Source organism: Myripristis murdjan, chromosome 11 (genome assembly GCF_902150065.1).
Source record: "Myripristis murdjan chromosome 11, fMyrMur1.1, whole genome shotgun sequence".
NCBI classification, from domain to species: Eukaryota; Metazoa; Chordata; class Actinopteri; order Holocentriformes; family Holocentridae; genus Myripristis; species Myripristis murdjan.
This window is the reverse complement of record NC_043990.1, coordinates 13,516,512-13,536,739: the sequence shown is the minus strand read 5'-3', so window position 1 is coordinate 13,536,739 and position 20,228 is coordinate 13,516,512. Positions and strand designations below refer to the sequence as shown.

Here is a 20,228-nt window from a genome sequence, read left to right as displayed (position 1 = left end):
GCCATGCCTCAGCAGACAATAAGTCGACTTGTGAACAGCATGAGACGTCGTCAAGCTGTAATTGATGCTCAAGGGCACATGACAAGTTATTGACACTGACATTTTTTGTTGTGGTATATCCACCACTGTTGTTGGCTTTTGTTTCAAGAAATTGTTTGAGATGAGGAAATCACCAGTGCATGCTTCTACTTAAATGCCCTACTTTCATGATATAATATCACTGTAACTTGAACATTTTATATTTTCCATAAATTTCACCCAAAAGCCAAATATCCCTAACTTTTTGTGAGTAGTGTAAGTGCAAAAGACTCAGCAAAAGTTAAAGGAAAATGTGACATGAAGCAAGAGAGTGAAATACAGTAAGAATAATAAATGAATTAAAGCAAGAGTAAGTGTGAGATAAAGTAAAATTTAAAAAGTGTGTCAAACAGCTAAGTGCAGGTGCGGGATGTAAATGTCGGAGTCGGTTTGGTTGCTCTCGGTGCGGATTTCCAACGCTTTTAGTCTGACCTGGCAACCCTGGAGAGCGGCGGTGTCTCGTGACGCGGCGGAGGGGGCGGGTCAGCAGCAGCAGCGGAGTCGGTCTGGTAGGAGCTGCCGAGGGGACAGAGAGCGGTGTTGTTTTGAATTTGCTAGAAAACACCGACTGGAGGGGGGTAGGGCCTGTGTATAAGATGGCGGATGTAGAAGGCGATGAAACTCGGTCGGCTCTACCTTCGGCATCCCGTAACGGACCCGTCGTGGGCTCGGCAGTCGGCACCGCGGGCCACAACACAACCACGGTGACGTCCGGTCCGCGGGTGGTGAGGATCGTCAAGTCGGAGTCCGGCTACGGGTTCAACGTCCGCGGTCAAGTCAGCGAAGGAGGACAACTGCGAAGCATCAATGGGGAATTGTACGCTCCCCTCCAGCATGTCAGCGCTGTTTTACCCGGAGGAGCGGCTGATCGAGCTGGCATATCTAAGGGTGACAGGATCCTAGAGGTGTAAGTCAGCTTTCGTTACTTCACCAGTTGACGCTAGCCAACGGAAAGCTAACGTTAGCCACTTTAGCCCTCTGTCAATCCTCTGCGATTACAGACATGTGTTGGCCGTGTATAACACAAACGTCACTTGTCTAGGAAGATAACAGGAATGCTCAGTCACTAACCTACCTGGCTGGTTATGTGTCCAGCATGTTCAATGCGAGGTAACGTCCACCACCAGGCGACTTATTTTAGCAAGATAATCAGCTTGCATAAGTTGGACAACAGGCTATGCATGCTGATTAGCTCCAGTTAGCTAGGTTGCTACCGTGTTGTTAGCTAGCCCTGTTTGCGCAGTGACTGCCTCGAGCAGGGTTGGTCGGACTTAAACTCATACAGTATTGTTGTTGACTTTAAATTACCGTGCAGTCACAGTTAGGATGCGTCTTTTGACCCTGCCCAAAGGCATGCAAATATTGTCACCAAGTGTAACATCACTGTGTTTCTTCGCTGGGCAACAGACAACTCGAACTTCTCAAAAAAAAAGCCCCTCCGTCAGGCATGACATTTACCTGTGGCGGCTTTTAGTGTTGCCCATTGTTTATGTCCTCCTTCATGTCGGTGTGTTTGGGTGGAGTTGATGGTCATGGCTGTGGCTGGCCCCTAGAGACATGCTCTAAAAGTACTCTGTTTTCATAAGCCCAGTGGCTCATGTCAGGAAAATCCTATTTTAATCAAAACCACTCAGGGGAGTGAGAGAGAGACTGAACTGTTCATACCTTTTTAGTACTTTAACAAAACCCTTAAAGCCCCGTAACAAAAATATCAGAATTAAGATTGCAAGGAGTTACACACAGGTAAACTGAGTGATGCTACTGTCTCATAAGTCCTGGTGTTAGACCAAATGCTGGAAGGTACATAAAGAGTTAATTATTAACATACAAAATTATACATACAAAATGCTATTGCAACCTAAATCATCATAAAAGTGTAGGTCAGGGCAAAGCTTGAGCTGTGGGGATAAAGATTGAGTTTTGAATAAAGGCCAGGTTGTCACTGTGAAAATAACTCGACAGAAAACTTAAGAAGGGAGAAGAGACAGAGAAAACAGGGAACACTGCTGCTGGCTGGAAAACCTTACTTGCTGAGGCATCAAAAAAAGGGTTTCTCCTACTAGAGTTTCCTCCATTTAAGGTGCTAAACCTCTCTGGTCATATGACATGATCAGTCTTTCCATGTGACTTATTAACCAGCATGACCTTTTCTTTTTTTCTTTTTTCTTTTTAAGATCTTAACTCAAGATCCAAAACCAGAAACTGAAGTGTAGTCATCTAGTGAGGCACCGCACATGTGTCAGCATGTGTCAGACTCAAAAGTTTTATCGATGAGGAAACTGAATCATCCCAACTTGACTGGTGATAACTATCTAGTCCAACGCCATTCCTTGCAGATTTACGTCACTATTGAGTCCTGTCATTGTGGCATCTGTGCACAACTGCTTGTTTAGAAACTCACCTTCAGGATTAATTAAAATGAATGTTGTGATTCTGTGTATTTACAAAGCACAATGTTGTGTGTTTTCAAATGGTGGTCCTCAGTGGCAATATCTCTATTTCATCAGCCTAATTAATATCCTACCACCCCCCTTTTGTTGCTGATAACCAGAAGAGAAAGCATTCTGGCAGAGATCCCTGTGTTTTGTTTTGGCAAATAGGAGGATGATGAGATCAGAGCAGCGATGAGAACAATACATCTCCCTTTATCTCCACCTTTCTCTAACCCACCCCGTTTCTGTTCAGTTCAACAATCCAGAGGAATGTCCCCATGTCACCCCCTGTCCTCAAGATGCGCAGGCTCCCCCTATCTTTCTCCCACTGTCTGTCATTGCAGACTTCACTTTCTTCTACCCTCGCCTCACCCGTCTGTCTCACTTTCTCTTTCATGTGAGGTGTTACACTGACATTAATTAATAAACATCAGTGGAGACATAGCGTATGGTTGACAGACTTTTGCTTGCACTCTTGCTCATCCCCTCCTTTCCCCCCTCTGTCCCCTTGGCTCTCAGAGGAAGATTAGCAGAGACACCTGATGCTCCTGCCATCTGGCCTCAGCAAAGTAAGCTAAGCAGGGAGGCATTTTGTGGCACTAAAGGAAAGACTTGTGGTCATAGAGAGACAAGAGAACTGTTATCATTACTCGGGCAAACCCAGCATAGCGTCAAGTTTATCACTCACTAACAACATATTATAGAACAGCTAACAGCATGCTCAGCTCTCCAGAAGCATCTACAGCTGCTCTGTGTTTGATGAAGACTTTTGTAGGAGAAACATGTGGTGACAGACATGCTGCCCATCTAAAATAAAAATAAAGAAAGAATAATGCAAATGAGTGCTGCTTGGATCTGGTTTTTAGGATCTTGTTTGTGCAGGACACTGAAGTTACCACCCACCAAAAGAGTGCAAGGTACAGAATGGACATAGGCAACATTGTGACACAGAGCAAATGTAGCATAATCATATAATTTAAAATCAATATGGCTCTTTTTGTCTACCTGAGATATAGTTGAAAACATTTAACATATTGAAATATAAATAAAATGTCATGGATTTTGAAGTATTAGCCTGATACATACCTTTGTGGAAATTCATCATGTAACCTATCCTTTTCACTCAAGACTGATGGTGGAGGCCCAAACTCTGCTGTTCTTTGGGTCAAATGTGTTTTTGCTCAGTGCCTAGAGCATCCGTCATCTGCTGTGCTGAACACTGTTAAAAAGGCCTGTTTTTGTAGAGGTTAAAAGGTCATAATATTCCCTCATTGTGCACAAGATGGTAATAATTGTCAGAACAGTGATTTGTCCCCACCACAGCAGCTTTAAAATCTGAAGCCTCTAAAGCTCCTCCAGTGGGTTTAGCTAATCAGGTCTGTGCAACAGTTGTGTAGCGAAAGATGATCAGTGGTTAGGCCTAGATTTGGACAAACTGATTGGAGGCAGTGCACTCAAGCAAACAACCACCTGAAAACTTAGAAGCAATGTCTTTAAAGTAGCCTGGTAATGCATGAAAAAAACATGAGATTAAATTACAAAGTTTTAAGCTGAGTATCTTTCTCTCCATTTCTCCTTTCCTTTTCCCTTGCTCTTCCTCTCCTTCCAGGAATGGGGTGAGTGTTGAGGGTGCCACCCATAAGCAGGTGGTGGACCTGATCCGAGCCGGGGAGAGGGAGCTGGTCCTAGCTGTGCTATCTGTGCCGCCGCAGGAAGCTGACGGATTAGAAGGAGGGGAGGATGGCTCGGTCCAGCCCAACTATGACTACAGTGACAAGCAGGCCGTGCCCATATCCATCCCCACCTACAAACATGTTGAGCAGCACTCCGAGAGGTTTGTGGTGAGTACTGAATTGACAAATGAGTTTTCTGTTTGTTTCTCACAAGCTTCAAGTTGTGGCTAACCTCAGAATTGCTTCATTATAGTGGTGGTAAATATCCGCAGAGATGCTTTTTGTGGCATAATTATAACTTTTGTAAATACTGTCCAGGATCAAAGTAGTTCTACATAGATGTTGCCCAAGTTCAAGCTTTTATGCAAACTTTTCATTTCCTCTGTTTTGTCTTTGGCAATAGGTGTATAACGTGTACATGTCAGGCAGACAGCTGTGCTCAAAGCGCTACCGTGAGTTTGCCATCCTGCATCAAAACCTAAAGAGGGAGTTTTCCACCTACGGCTTCCCCAAGCTGCCTGGCAAATGGCCCTTCTCTCTCTCTGAACAGCAGCTGGATGCTCGGCGTAGAGGCCTTGAGGAGTACCTTGAGAGAGGTAGAACTTATTTTATTTGTCTTATTTATTTTGTATGGAGAAGAGCATAAACAGCGTGATTGCCTACAGCGTAGGAGAAAGAATTTGTAAAATGCACCAAGCAGAAGTCCATAAATCACAGTTTGAAGAAGTGAGAGCAAGTATGTCACAATCACGTGAAGAAGGGGAATCTGGAGTCTCACATCTGATGAAATACAGTTTCTGTGTGAGTGGACTGGAGTGTCAACAACACATATGTCAAACTCAAGGCCTGTGGGCCAGATCAGGTCTGTGGCACAATTACACCTTGCCCGTGAGATGACTTTTGATTTTCTGTGAATTCAGGGAACACTGCTGTTGGCTGGAAAACCAACAGCATTGGCATATGGCCCAGTTCCATATTGCCCATAACGCAGATACTACAAACCCCAACATGCACTGCAGTGTCCTCTGCCATTAACACAGCAAAATACCTGTGTGCCTCTACCTCCTTCTCCTTTGACACCATAGTTTAGTCAAATTACTCATGTAAAAACATAAAACATTAAGTTTTTAAGTAAAAACATGTATGATTATAGATTTATTCTGGTTATTTTTCATTGTATTTGAGGAAACTACTTGTCATTCTAAAGGATTTGGAGTAGGCAGATACATTATGCCAGAAAAAAGGAGTGATGCGGTGTACCTCCTTCATGTAATTTTCCACTCTAATCAGTTTGGTTTTAGATGTCCTCTTTTTGTTCTCTAGAAAGACATTTTGGGGGCAGAATCATTCAAGTAAAATTCATACTTGTGTATGAATCATTATTTTTACAGAGGACATATTTTGATCAAAAGAAGGACAACGTTGGGTTAAAGGCATTCAGTAAATATAGGCGCGAATTTGAATTAGTTGTGATTTTTAAAAAAATTTGGTCCATTTAACGATTGAGTTTGACACTGCTAATCTAGAACGTGTGCACACCCTGTCAGACTTAAACAAAATAACCAAGAGAAGCTAGACTTGAGCACAGGCTGTACAGATACTGTGACATTTTGTTCCCCTTTCTTTAATTGCTTTTTCTGACCTCTCCCCTCTGTCTCTCCATCGTTCTCTGCCTGTGTCTTTAGTGTGCTCTGTGCGGGTGATTGGTGAGAGTGACATAATGCAGGAGTTCCTCTCTGAATCAGATGAGGTATGCACGTCATTTGTCACTGTGGTGCATTTTGCTCACTGTTCTGAAATTGCACAACATTGTCTTTGTGAAATGGTTACTGCTGTTGCTATATGGTTTGTAATAGATTTGTCACAGTTATCTGATTTTTTTTTTTTTTTTGTGGTTAGTTAAAGTCAAAGCATTGTTTTCTTCTAAAGTGCAGCTTGTAAGCCAGGGAATCTATTCAGCACCTGGATTTCTTTTTATAAATGTCTGAAATATCGCTCTCTTTCAAAAAAGACAGAAAAATCATTTGTGTTTTTGGAAATGAACGTTTTTGACAATCCAGAAGTACTTTGTTGTAAATATTTGGTTTCACCTGTATTCCCCACACTCTGTTAATATGTTTCTGTAGCTGTTATTATATTTTGCTTTGCTGTGCAGAACTACAACGGCGTGACAGATGTTGAACTGCGGATAGCTCTGCCAGACAAGACCACCATCTCTGTCAGAGTCCGCAAGAATAGCACCACGGACCAAGTCTACCAGGTATGTCACATGACAAACAGGAAGGAATATATTGTCATACAAATACATACATATCGCTGCATTCATTTGACATCTGAATCAATGCTCACCCTGGACTATGGCACCTAGGATATCAGTATTATTCTTTTATGAAATTTTAGGGGTGGACAATATGGACCATTTTCTAATATGATGATATTTTTGACCTAATACCTTAGTATTTATGTTGTTATAATATTGTACAGATGACTACTGCTGCTTTCACAAGCTATTTACACAGTGAGCTGTTTGATAAACAGTCATCAGTAATTTCCAGATATGATGATCATGCAGGTGGAGGCAAATAATGAACACCTACAAAAGAAAATTGCATCCCTTTACTGTAATGCAGCCTATAAAACCAGGAAAACAGAACATTTTTTTTTATCATATCACAATATCACAGTATCAAAAATCCTAGACGATATCTAGTCTTACATTACTCATATAATTTTGAGAAACCTTAGTTTGTGGAATGTATATGTATGTTTTGATCATCAGCTGTTGCCAATTTGGCCAGTTGTGTCTCTTGTAAAGGAGACAGTATTTCAAGAGACGACCTCATTAAAGAGAAGAGGAATAAATACGTTATATTGTAAATGTGTACTTATTAAAATATTTTGAAAGAATTAAGTAATTTGATGAAATGATTCAATAGAGATTCCTGGCGTCATCTCTGAATCTATTCATTTGTTGGTTTTAATAGCCATCTCCATTGTTAATTTCTACTCTTCGTCTTTCTGTAGGCCTTGGTGATGAAGGTTGGAATGGACAGTATTATGGCCAGCTACTTTGCCCTTTTTGAGGTTATCAACCACTCCTTTGGTAAGGACTGTAAACTTGTCTTGTTTCCATGAGTTTCTCACATGCTGTCATATGTACAGTTAGTTCCATTACAAAACAAAAACGAAAAGTTATTATTATTTGAACAGAGAACTTTGTTAGTGGTTTATTTAAGTCATTGCACCTGAGGCTATGTGTGTACCCTTGGACAATAAGGTCATTTAATCGGTACGCAGTGACTGATTCACCGTTAATAACTCAACTGTTTTTCCCCTGCTCTTCGTCCCCCTCCCCATCTTTCTCGTTGTTGCCTTTCTCTTTTCCAGTGCGGAAGCTGGCACCCAACGAGTTCCCCCACAAGCTTTATGTGCAGAACTACACATCAGCAGTGCCGGGGACATGCCTGGCTCTCCGCAAATGGCTGTTCAGCTCCCAGGAGGAGGAGCTGCTCAGAGACAACCCGCTGGCCCTGCACTACTGCTTCCACCAGGTAATAACAATAACAGAGTTTCTGAAATATCATTTAAATGTCATTATGTTCTAACAGTAATAGACTTGAAAGGAATTTAACAGAAAATTAGAAGTGTACAGGAATCTTTTCTGAACATTAACAACAGCAGTCCCCCTTTCTGGGCATGGAAATTCTCTGCCCTCGTCATGAAAACATTATTGAATTAGTTATTGAACATACTTGTAAGCATATATTTATCCAGGCTCAGTGTGTACCTGTTGTTTTTACGCAGGTAACCAACACATAAGGCACATTACTGTCACAAAGTACCTTTTCACTGTCACACTCATGCTGCTTAGTCATCTGCCAAGCTGTAAATTTTGTGCCACAGCAAGGAGCTCAATGTGCAAAGTGAAGCAAAACAGCCTGATTTTTTTCATATTGAATTGATTTTGTATTGAGCACAACTTGATCCAGTAAGAGAATTTATTCTTGGAATCAGCAAAGCACGAAATGAAAAGCACGATACAGTAAGCAGTAGCAAAACAATGTCACATGCCAAAGTTAGACCTCAGTTTAGACACAAGCACAGGAATGTAATCGCTGTGGAATCTATATGCAGATGGTAAAGATGATTTCCTCAAAGTTTTCAGTGGAGCATCACAGCAGGGTGAGATGTTTACTGAAACCCCTTTGACAGCCCGTGAATTTGATAGAGCAGTCCACGTGTTGTCATCTTCTCTATCATAGCCTCCAGGGGAGTCTGTGGTTATACCAGAGATAGAACCATTGTTAACTTTTTCTTATCTGTAGTAAGGCTGCCATCCCAGCATACTATGACATTCAAAGAGGTGGAAACTAGATCAGCTGGAGTTAAATTGCTTGCCAGTGTTTCAGTAAGAAATGCAGAAAGTTTCTTTTTCTGATTGCCACAGTGGACATGGACGTCACCTTTTAATATATGCCAGTGTGGCCTACAAAAGATTCAGCTCACTTACAAAAAATAAGTCCAGCCAGCCACTGTATATGCAGAACCTAAATCAAACAGTCGACTGCTGTTAAATGCCACCACTCATGTCATCAGCAAACCAGGGAATTTGAATGCAATGCAAAATGCTTCCACAAGCTATTTGAATTGTGGAGAAGTGTGAGCTTGACAAACCAATTTTCCAATGCAAATGCACTTAACAATAGACATAACAGTAGCTATAGCCTAGAGGCAATCACCTTACGACCACAGACATTTCAGGGCTGCACAGTTCAACAAGCCAAATGAAAGATGGTTTCCCTTTGCAATGTCAGCACAAATAGATGCTTCACCACCTTGCAAACATGAAAAGACCACAACCCAGAATACTTTGGTAAATGATATACTGGAGATTCTTTGGATATTTTAGTGATTTCAGTTTCCCGAAGAACGTACAGTATCTTTATATTTAATCTCAGTGACAAAACTATGGAACTGATTTTTTATTTAAATTGTTTTTGTTCAACAATAAAAGTTTAAGTTCTCTTTTATTAAAATTAATGGATCTCATCTGTGCATCTGTTTTATAGTTAAAAATTGTCTGTATTGGAAAAAGTGTCATTGATTCATCCCTACATGCTTTTTCCCGACCCACCCGCCCTTCCCCTGTGTCTGTCTAGGCACTGGATGATGTGAAGAAGGGATTCATAAAAACAGAGGACAAATCCTACCAGCTGCAGAAACTGGCAGAGCAGCGCAAGATGGCAACGGTTAGTCCCACAGTCCAGTCTTTGTTCAGGCAGGGGATTGGAATGACTGCATTTCTAGCCTCACTACCACAACCATAACCAATGTGTTACCAAATAAAAATGGATAAAATAATCAGAAAGGTTTTTACATTTCAGGATCAAAGCCATTAATTGCATTATTTAACAAAAAAATCTTTGACACTTTTAGACTTTACTGATTAAAGTGCCTTGTTTGAACGAGAGTGAATTTGTTGGTATGTCAGTTTTCTGTGGAATTTGTTTTTTGTTTTTATCAGTGTACTTGTAATTGAGAGCCTCCACAGCTAAATAAATGGAAAGGCAGCCCTTATGTGTGTTTTGCTTTCACACTCTTATGTCTCTTAGTACCTGAACCTCTTGCGGTCGTGTGAAGGCTACAATGAGGTGATGTTTCCCCACTGCTCCTGCGACTCCAGAAGGAAGGGACACGTTATCACAGCTATCAGCATCCATCACTTCAAGCTTCACGCTTGCACCGAGGACGGCACACTGGAGGTGTGTGTTTAGTATTTGCTGATTTAAGAGTGCAAAGGTATGAGAATAGATGTTAAACAAAACCACGGAGGTCACATGCCTAAGTCTGCAAAGATATGTATAGCACATATTTGCGTTGCTTAATCATGTAGTCTCACTAAGTCTTTTGTATAAAGCATGCTGTGTCAACTCTGTCCCGCCTTCAGAACCAGGTGATAGCTTTTGAGTGGGGCGAGATGCAGCGCTGGGATACTGACGAGGAGGGCATGGCCTTCTGCTTTGAGTACGCCAGGGGAGAGAAGAAACCTCGCTGGGTCAAGATCTTTACTCCATATGTGAGTACAGTCTGCAGTTCTTTCTGATACACTATATGGACGGGTTCAGACAAAAATTTAGAAGTTATGTTTGGGTTCTCCTCGGGTTCAGTCACATGTGTGTAATTTTAGTGAAAAATGAGGGACCTACTATCTGTTCTTGATAACTTCCTGTATATTTTTGGAGGGAAATTCAGGTGTTTCATTCAGTCCCTTTGCCACAGGTGTGTAAACTCAAGCACCAAGCCATGCAGTCCGCCTTTACAAACATTTGTGAAAGCATAGGTTGCTTTAAAGAGCTCAGTGAATTCCAGCTTAGTACTGTAATAGTAATGCAATAGGATGCCACTGCTGCAACAAGTCAGTTGGTGAAATTTCTTCCCTCCTAGATATTCCACAATCAACTGTAAGTGGTGTTATTGCAAAGTGAAAGCGTTTAGGAACCACAGCAACTCAGCCACGTAAAGTTACTGAGCGGGTCCCTGAGTGCTGAGGTGCATAGTGCGTAAAAGTGGCCAACACTCTGTCGACTCAATAACTGCAGAGCTCCAAACCTTTTCTGGCATTAACATCAGGAGCTTCATGACATGGGTTTCCATGGCTGAGCAGCCGCACGCAAGCCTTACATCACAATGCCAAGCGTCGGATGGAGCGGTGTAAAGCACGCGGCCGTTGTGCCACGTGGAAACGTGTTCCCTGTCTGACTGCATTGTGCCAAGTGTAAAGTTTGGTAGGGGAGGGATAATGTTATGGGCTTGTTTTTTCTGGGGTCGGCCTCGGCCCCTTAGTTCCAGTGAAGGGAAATCTTAATGCCTCAGCTTACCAAGACACTTTGGACAATTCTCTGCTTCCAACTTTGTGCTAACAGTTTGGGGAAGGCCATTCTATTCCGGCATGACTGAGCCCCAGTGCACAAACAGCTCCATAAAGACATGGTTGGATGAGTTTGGTGATGAAGAACTTGACTGGGCCGCACAGAGCCCTGACCTCAACCCCATCCATGACCTTTGGGATGAACGAGAACAGAGATTGTGAGCCAGGGCCTCTTGTCCAACATCAGTGTCTGACTTCACAAACACTCTTCTGGATGAATGGCTCAAAAATTCCCACTGCCACACTCCAAAATCCAGTAGAAAGCCTTCCTAGAAGAGTGGAGGCTGCAAAGGGGGACCAACTCCATATTAATGCCTGTGGATTTAGAATGGGATGTCATAAAAACTCCTGTGGGTGTAATGTGTGGGTGGCCCAGTACTTTTGTCTATACAGTGTATGCTTTGCATTGTATTTTAGAGTATTTCTATTTTTGCACTTTGTCTTGTCCATTGCAGTTTTTCAATGACTGATTTTTGTGGTGGTTTTGAAATGGGATGTTATAAAATTCCACTTAGGACTAGTATGTCAGCAGCATTAAACAATTAAATCAATCAGTTAAACAGAATGCCAGTCATGTTAATAAAGTTGAGTCAGAGGAATCAAAGTCAACAGTGATTGTAACTTGCCAGCATCACTGTACTGGGTAGTTATAGTGTATTGTATTAAGTTGTTGTTGCCTTTTTTCTCACAGTTTAACTACATGCACGAGTGCTTCGAGCGGGTCTTTTGTGAGCTGAAGTGGAGGAAACAGGTACAGACCACTCCTTTCCTTTTCCATTCTTGGAAGCATGAGTCCATGCCAAGTCTCTTAACTTAGCTCACGAGGGTGCTGATGTATTAAAGCCAGTAATGGGTGTAAAAACTAGTTCAGATAAGATAGTTTGGATTTTTTTAAGTGGGGTTATATGAGGTACTTGAGGAACTTGGGATGAAGAAGCAGGCAGGAGTATAGGCACAGAAGCTAAACAAGTGTGGAAGGAGGCAGAAGCAAAATGTATTTTAGCCACCTAAAAAAAGGCCCACATAAAAAAATCAGTATCAGTTTAAGTGTGCACAATATTTACAATAAATTTAGCTTCCACTTAAACTGACCTGTTCATGATGCATTGAGTTTTTTGTGTAAAATTGGGATTTTAAGATTGTCATGTATTCATTTCTGTCTCATTAGGTTGAGGAAGAGGCATCTGACAAAGACAACAAGAACTGCAGTAACAATGGTAAGCAGCAATTATGTACATTTTGTCTTTATACAGTAACATTAAATTCATATTGAAAATTCATTGTCTAATACATGGTGGGGACGTACAGTGCTTTTGATGAAAGTGTGGGGAAACAATGGTAGGGGAATTTAAAGTGAACTACCATCCATCTGTCAGTGTTTATCATACATAGACTTTATATAGCCACTCCGCCCAAATAGACTTCCCTACACCGGATAGATTTTTTTTTTCTTCCAAAAGTTAAAATGAGGACCCACACAACTAATTGGTGGTGCAAACCAAACAGACGCAGCCCGCCCCCTTCCATTTTAGTAGCGGCATAGAGAATAGCAACTGTCACACAGCAGGAGAACAAATGAGAGCATCAGTGGTAATAAATGCCTTGTTACAAAATATTGGACTGAGGAAATGTAATTCAGTACCACTTTGGTTTCGATTGTTTCAATACATCATTAACAACAAGCTGACTCCACACACGGCTCACAAGCTGTGTGTAGATGAAATTGCTGGTGAAAAAATCAGAGACACAAGTCGTGTTTTTTGGGTAACTTTGTAAAACACACTGCTCACAAGGGCTGTGCAATAGACAGATATGTATCGTGGGATGAGAGAAAAATGTCTCTATAGATGAGCAAGGTGTGCAGATTAAAAACGTTTGTGAGTAAACACTAAAATAAGGTGGAGAATTAACCAGAGTTTAAATGGTGAAGTAAGAAATAACCTACTACAAATAGAGTAATGTATTTCAGATATTTTCAATAGACAAATATGTAACACTCTCCACCACCTGGTCCTCGTCACAGTTACACTGTCATTTTATGGAAAACACAGTTTAAAAGACAGAAGCCTGTGTGAAGCTTTTACTAGCTCATATGTAACCTGTGCTCAGTGACATTAACTGTACAATACAAAGGTTGCAGTCTCAACCGAATTGCTTTATTGTCTTTTCCATGCAGCTTTTCTATGAGCCTCTGCATTATGAGCCTTTGAACAAAGTCAACAGGAAGTAACAAAGCAGAAAAGAGGTTGCATTCCTTTGACAGTCACCCTGGCCTCACAGTATATCACATAAAACAGGGCAAAGTAAATGCACTTTCAAGGCCAACGGTGAAGAGCAGTCAAACTGAAGTACAAACAGTATCACCGTGTTATTCACTATCAATGCCATTTGCAGTAGTCAAACTGTAGAAGTTGAGAGCTATTTGCCTCATAACAGACACCCTGAGAGCAGCTATAAAAGCATGTGAACAAATGACTGCAAGGCATGAGAATAAATGAACAACCTTGGGAGTAACAGGAACAGTAACGACATTATGTTCAGCAGAGAGAGATAATGAACAACTCTGAATTGCAAAGGCTGGGGACAGAAGCAGCATACAGATAAAAGGCATCGACTTGAAAACTTCAGAGTGACAAAAAGCAGAATGAAAAGCTCTAAATGAAGCACAGGAAATGTACAGGAATTTGTCTCACTTGCATTGTCTCTGAGACATATTAACATCTTACAGAGCTGCGTTGTATTGTGCGTTTTCAACTTACACGACACGTAAAGAGAACAAGTCACTCAGCTTCACTCCCCTGATCTGTCTCTGTGTTCCCTAGACTATCTGCCTCCTCTGGAGACACAGCAGAAGGGATGGCGCCACCTAGGGGGCGAGATTGCAACCTCCTAAAAACCCTGGTCATCATCCTAACTAGAATTGGTTCCACTCACATCATCACCACCCCAGAGAGCGCCCATCGAAAAACACAGCACTGAGTGACAGACTGAGGCCATCCAAGCCCCGAAACAAACTGGAAGTGACCAATTTGCAAAATTGGGAAAGTCACACACACCAAACCCAGGGATACATACAGCAGGAAAAGCAATGAAGGAAAATAAACAAAAGCAAACTTTCATGTCATTTACTAGATGTCCATAGTGTGTCTACTGTTTTCCTCCATGCATCAGCCCTCAGATGTCGGGCAGGACTCTAGCGAATTCTGCAGCCCTACTGGTTGATGAGATGTAACAATACAGCGTGTGATTGGTCAAGGGTACGGCAGCGCTATGACATCATTTGCACAGAAGGAGCACCTTGATTACCCGACCAGCAACTGAAACGCCACACGGGTGAGGGAACCGCCTCTGTGATGCGATTGTGACAGCCAGTTCTGCAACGTGATCGGTTCAGGCCCAGTGTGCCTCTGGTCTGCTGAACTGAGATGTGATGCTGGAGAGGAGGAGGAGGAGGAGGAGGAGGAGGAGGAGATGGGTGGGGAGGGGGGGATATAGGAAAATTGAGATTTCACTACATTCACAGGCAGTGATACCGAGGGAAAGCAAAACATGCTTTACACTGATGCTGGACATTAAAACAAAGGTTATGTTTTCTGTCTGTTGGTTCAGAAGTATTCTGTCTTTTGTCAAAAAAAAGCATAGGCAACACAAGTGTAACTTACTGGAAACTGATAAGGACAACGTGTTCATGGTTATGTCTATGTTTAACAATCTTACTTATGATATTGTAGAGATTAATATAAGAGCTATGATAATTGTTTTCTTGATCTAACCGAATGAAACGCTAACTGAACTACATTCAGGCGGCTCCATTTACTCATTTTTCACCTTGTCTTACTGGGCTGACGTACACTACTCCAGAGAGATGCCTGTTGGCAGTCTACCACCCAGCACTATCAGTATTTATTCCCCTTGGAAGTGTTTTACTGTGGTGATTCAGCAGAGCTCAGAAGTTGATAGGAAATGGTGTTCTCCGTTGAAGCGTCTTCCGTCAACCCCCCGATGTACAGGGAAGACCTCTTGAACAAAACTTGTTGGGCACTGATGTCCCTGAAACATCACACGTTCTGTATGTGGCGTTTGGCTGACAAATTGGGGGTTTGGGTGTTTTATATGTCGTCTATTGATCTGCAGTTCCCCCGAGCAGGCAGCAGAGGGCAGTAGAGTGTTATAGACTTTTTAATTGTTAAGTATGGAGCAGAAACTGGGGAATGTTTTAGGAGCTTCTTGGAGAGTGCTCCCCCGGGCTCTGTAACTCACCCACCAAGTATCACTCCTCTGCAGTTTGTCCATTAACCGTGTCAGGAGGACAGATGGTGTGCAAACGTGTGTGTGAGCGGGCGTGTGTGTGTGTGTGTTTGTTTGTGTGTTGTTTAGAGAGCAGCCAGAAAATGCATTAACTTGTGACTGAGATCACAGCCTGCAGCATGGATAGCCATGCAGGTAGCTGTTTGTCACTTTCTGAACTTGAGAGGAGACAGTATTAGCTGTGTGTGTGTGTGTGTGTGTGTGTGTGTGTGTGTGTGTGCATTATTATAGTTTTCTGATAAACATAGCTTTTTCTCTTCTTGGGTACCTTTGAGTCTAGGTTGAGCTCCCATTTTCTGCGTTCTACAAGCATAAAAATTCAGATTTTATCCTTATATTATTTGTTTGCTTTTCACTAGACATGCCTGCACAGAGTGTACTAGATATTGCAGTTTTGTGTAAGCCTGCATAATGAAAGAAAGCTGAATCTGGATGGATGTAAATGTCTTGAATTCTGTTTAATTCAATACAGCTCTGTTTATCTGACAAAGGGCTGTTAGTGGACCTTGACTGACTCATTTACTAGATGATTCTCCTGCTCCAGTGTCATTCAGGCAATGACCCCCCACCCCACCCCACCCAAACAAAAAACAAACAAAAAAATGAAATGGAAAATAATTCAGATTTATTTTTATTTACATCAGTTTTGGAAACACAGTTTTAAGTTTCACTACAGTTAAAACACTTTTTGAATATAGATTTGTTTTCTTTTAAACACTTATCCATAATTTTATCTAGTCAATTATGATAACCTTGGAGTATGCTGTGTTATATGTGTGTGTGTGTGTGTCTCCTTGACATTGCTGGTAAGGTGTTCAACTCTGATTGGGACGTGTCTGATGAGCTGTCAGTGTGAGCGGCAGCAGATTAAGATGCAGCTCTGTGTTTGTGTGACAGGGGAGACAGTGGGCAGATGGAGACAAATGGGAGACATTTCCCTTCCTCTAGCTAATATTCACAGCCTCTCGCATGCTCTTTTTAGTATGGCACCCACACACGCACACACACACACACACACACACACACACACACACACACACACACACACACACACATACACACACTCATCCCTGCTTCATCTTTGGGTTTTAGGGGATATTTACCAAAGTGTGTCAGATCCAAGTTAGTCATTGTTTGTTTCAACTGTGGAGCAGCATCAGAAACACATTAAAGCAATACATACCATTCAGTTGTAGCATGCTTTGCGATTCTCTCACACTCACACACACACACACACATATACACACACACACACACACACAGCTGATAACTGCATTGTGACATGAGCGCTGTGTGTGCAAGGTGCGGTTGGATGGTCAGTCTGACAGGCGGAGTAATAGCCATTTTAGAGATGGATGGCATACGAATTGGAGGTGCTCGACCGTGACTTTTTTTTTTTGTACGAGTCTTAGGGAGAGAGACAGAGATAGAGATAGTGTTTTGTCAGTATCCTCTGCTCCTGCTCTCCAGGTTGGTCTCCCATCAGCGCCAGGGGGATGTGGTTGCCGTGGCAGCACCACTTCTGGCTCCACACGCACCGTACAGCAGCTTGTGTTCCTTGTCCTGTCAGCCCGACTGACTCATTCACTCCTAATAATGTATTCAAAGCAGTGTTTTTACTATTTGGTGTATTATTTTTTTTTCTTTCTTCTTCTTTCTGTCCTTGTGCTGTCCTTGGGCTTTGTGCTACTGTGAATAAGCATAAGAGAGCTTTTTTTTTTTTTTTTTTTTGCCCTTGTATGTCCCTTGTCTTGATGCTCAGTATCCTTAACAGGTGTGTGTAATTTCAGGTGTGCCCTATTGATGTCATCAGTGGGTTATTGTCATAGTAACAACATTCAGTGCAAGAGAGGTGGCAGGGATGTTAAAAGGCACATCTTTTAATATTATTATTATTATTGGGTTTTTTTCTTTGCAGTGTATGCCGCTGCCTATCTTTTGTGCGTTTGAGGCGCTGTACAGTGGCCTGGGCTTGTAAGCGAATGATGTTTTCCGAAAAGAAGAATGTATTCCTAAAGGCTCCCGTTTCAGTGTATTAAGTGGTGTTGACATGGCCACTCAGTCAGTCTCTTTTCTTTTTTAGAGAGCGGACTTGACACCCTTGATTCAGTCACCCCCCAAAACGTTAATCTTAACAACAGCAGCTTTTTGTGTAGACTTGATGTTCGTCAACCTTCTTGAGCGCACATCCCAGCTTAGTGAGTAGTTAATCTATACAGGCTTTTCTATTTGAGCTGACGATTAGTCATACGTGACTAACATGGAGGGCGGAAGTGAAGTGCTGTTCAAAAAGTGTTAGCCTTTGTATAGGCATGTAATTAATTTCTATTTCTATTCCTTGCTCAGAGACACAGGGCTTCTCCATCATGCAAGTAGGCAGTGATGTTGATTTAACAAAAAAAAAAAAAGAAAAAAACCTAAGCCTTGTTTGTCTGTCTTCAGCATTACTTGTAAATTATTGTTTGAAAAAAAAAAGAAAAGAAAAGAAAAAAAAGAGTATATCCTTTTGGACAGAATGCACTCTTGTTTCTCTGACACAAAACTTTTAATTTATTTCAGCAGAAGTTATAAAGATAGGTGAAATTATAGTGTTAATCGCTATAGGGCCACTGTCCATCATTAATTTTGTCTGTGTGTGTGGGAGGGGCGGCTGTATGGGGAGGGATTAGCTAACCACACATTTTTGAGACGAGCTATGTAAAACAGAGACAGTGTTGCATTTCCACAGCAGTCTAAAGACAAGAATTAACAACTGACGCAGGAAACTACAAAATGGAGAGTTTTATATCTGAAAAAAAAAAATACAAATGAAGGTTTACTAACCAATGTAAGAAAAAACTGTTTGAAAATGTTGTGTAGAGTAATAAATTGTAACATTATTTTAAATAAAGTTATATATTGGGAAAACCCTGTTGTCGAGTGTGCGTTTACATTCTGTTCTCCCCTTGGACTTGAACACCCCCTCGTGTTTTTCTGATTAGCATGTTGGCCATTATCTCAAGTGGCTTTCAGATGGCTTGTTACCAGCTGTTGTATTGATAATGCACTCGGGTGGTCCTTATCAATGTATGGATTCATGCCTGTGGTCAGGATCATCCTCTCTGAACACTTGTGGGGTTCTAGCAATAACAATACTCATCTGGGAGCAATTACCCAATTAGGCCATGAAAGAAAAAGAAGAGCAAACAGTAAATAGGCTTTTTCCATAATTAGTCAAAAAAGTTGTAACCATAGTGAATAAATATTTTTGATTACTAATATAAGCGTGGTGTTTTTTTTTTTTTCCCCTTTCATTTTTGGCAGCCAGGCAAATGATAGCTTAATCTTGTTCATTTTTGGACTGATGCAGTGTGTCGTTTGTGCATGTGTGGGAGGTATTTATGCAAATGCAATTCATAATTAGCTGCTGGTGGTAAAACAAAATAAAATGCTTTGCTCTAGGCAAAAATGCTTTTGAGAGGATGGCTGGGTTAAGGGGTTGAAGTCGAGGTGACAGCCTTTTTTTTTTCTTTTTTTTTTTTTTTTTTGGCGACACCTCTATCTCCACTGTACAGGTTGCGGGATGAGAAGTGAAGGAGTGCTGATTGTGATAAGGAACAGATGTGACAGTTTTCTGGTAGGAAACATTTCAATATCCCTTCAGATTTCGTTCCTACCGACTTAAAACGGTCGGAGATGAATAGAAAACACGATGTTACTCTTCTTGTAATTCCTGGAATCAAAAATGACAGCCGACTGGAACAGACCAAAGATAGACAACGCTCGAGGCTTGATCAGCAGATAGTTTACTTAAGGATGGCTGAGGCATGTGCTTTATTCTTTGCCTCTGCACTGCAGTGCTAATCCGGACCAGTTATTGTCCACATTTTTTTTTTCTTTTTTAAAGTCCAGATTTCCTGCCTGAAAACACTCCCAGGTCTACGGGAAAGGCAACAGAGCCGTACATAAAAGGTCCCAAGGTAGGGAGTATGGTAGCTTATAAAAGATCCTCCGGCTCGTTTGTCTAGCAGAATAATGGGCACAATGACATATTGATGGTCACATGCTGCGCAGGTCTTTATGTTGTCCTCTGCACTCAATTCCAGCGCTCAGCACGAGCTACTGCAGCCTGTGAGGAGGTGGCGGGAAGCCGAGGCACAGTTCATACCAAAAATACAAGGCTCCTTAACGCAGGCCGTGGAAACCAAGCCCTGTAAATGTTGTGTGCATTGGCGGTAAAGAGGTGAAAATACTCATTTCATTAAAGCTGTTTTAACGTGGTCACTATAACCGCAGGCTGCCATCCTGACTTCACCACTTCCCCTCCCTTTCCATTTTTCCTGCGTCTAATTTGGAGAAAGGCATAGGCTTACTGCTTTAACATGGCAGCAGGGGACTTGCATCTATAGTCCCTGCTTTTATATAGTCTGACATAGCAGCAGAAGCAAGAAAATGAACCCTCTAATGCTGCTCAGTAAAAGCACCAGCCAAGTTGGAATAATAATCTGAGACCCACAGTGCAGCTGGTTATCGAAGGAACATGACAGATGAAAACTGTTTGAATTCCATACAATCTAGGTTATGTGGGTTGAGGGTTCAGTATAAATAGTGTGCCTGTCTCACTGACAAACCAATTTACACAGAGGCAACTGTGCTCCTTTACGATTTATTTGTTGTTTCTCTTCGTTTTCTAGTTTGCTTATTCGCCATGCCAGGCAGATTGTCTCCTTGGGCTCCCAGGCTGTATAGGCTACAGGAAGCTTTCAGGTTTATAAATACTGATCTGCAGTCTCTGATAAGGTCACACTTGAAGAAGAGATTTTTGAATTT

The 20,228-nt window shown here is 41.7% G+C and overlaps 1 protein-coding gene across 1 annotated transcript; it reads left to right on the top strand.

Moving 5' to 3' along the window:
• Positions 1-577: 577 nt before the first annotated feature.
• On the top strand, positions 578-18,245 carry snx27a (sorting nexin 27a). Its single transcript, XM_030063052.1, has 13 exons — positions 578-985; positions 4,120-4,351; positions 4,587-4,779; positions 5,869-5,933; positions 6,339-6,443; positions 7,208-7,286; positions 7,571-7,734; positions 9,343-9,432; positions 9,796-9,945; positions 10,131-10,259; positions 11,803-11,862; positions 12,280-12,328; positions 13,934-18,245. Exons 1-13 carry the CDS (start codon positions 675-677, stop codon positions 14,002-14,004), a joined length of 1,698 nt encoding a protein of 565 aa, XP_029918912.1. The 5' UTR covers positions 578-674; the 3' UTR covers positions 14,005-18,245.
• Positions 18,246-20,228: the final 1,983 nt, after the last annotated feature.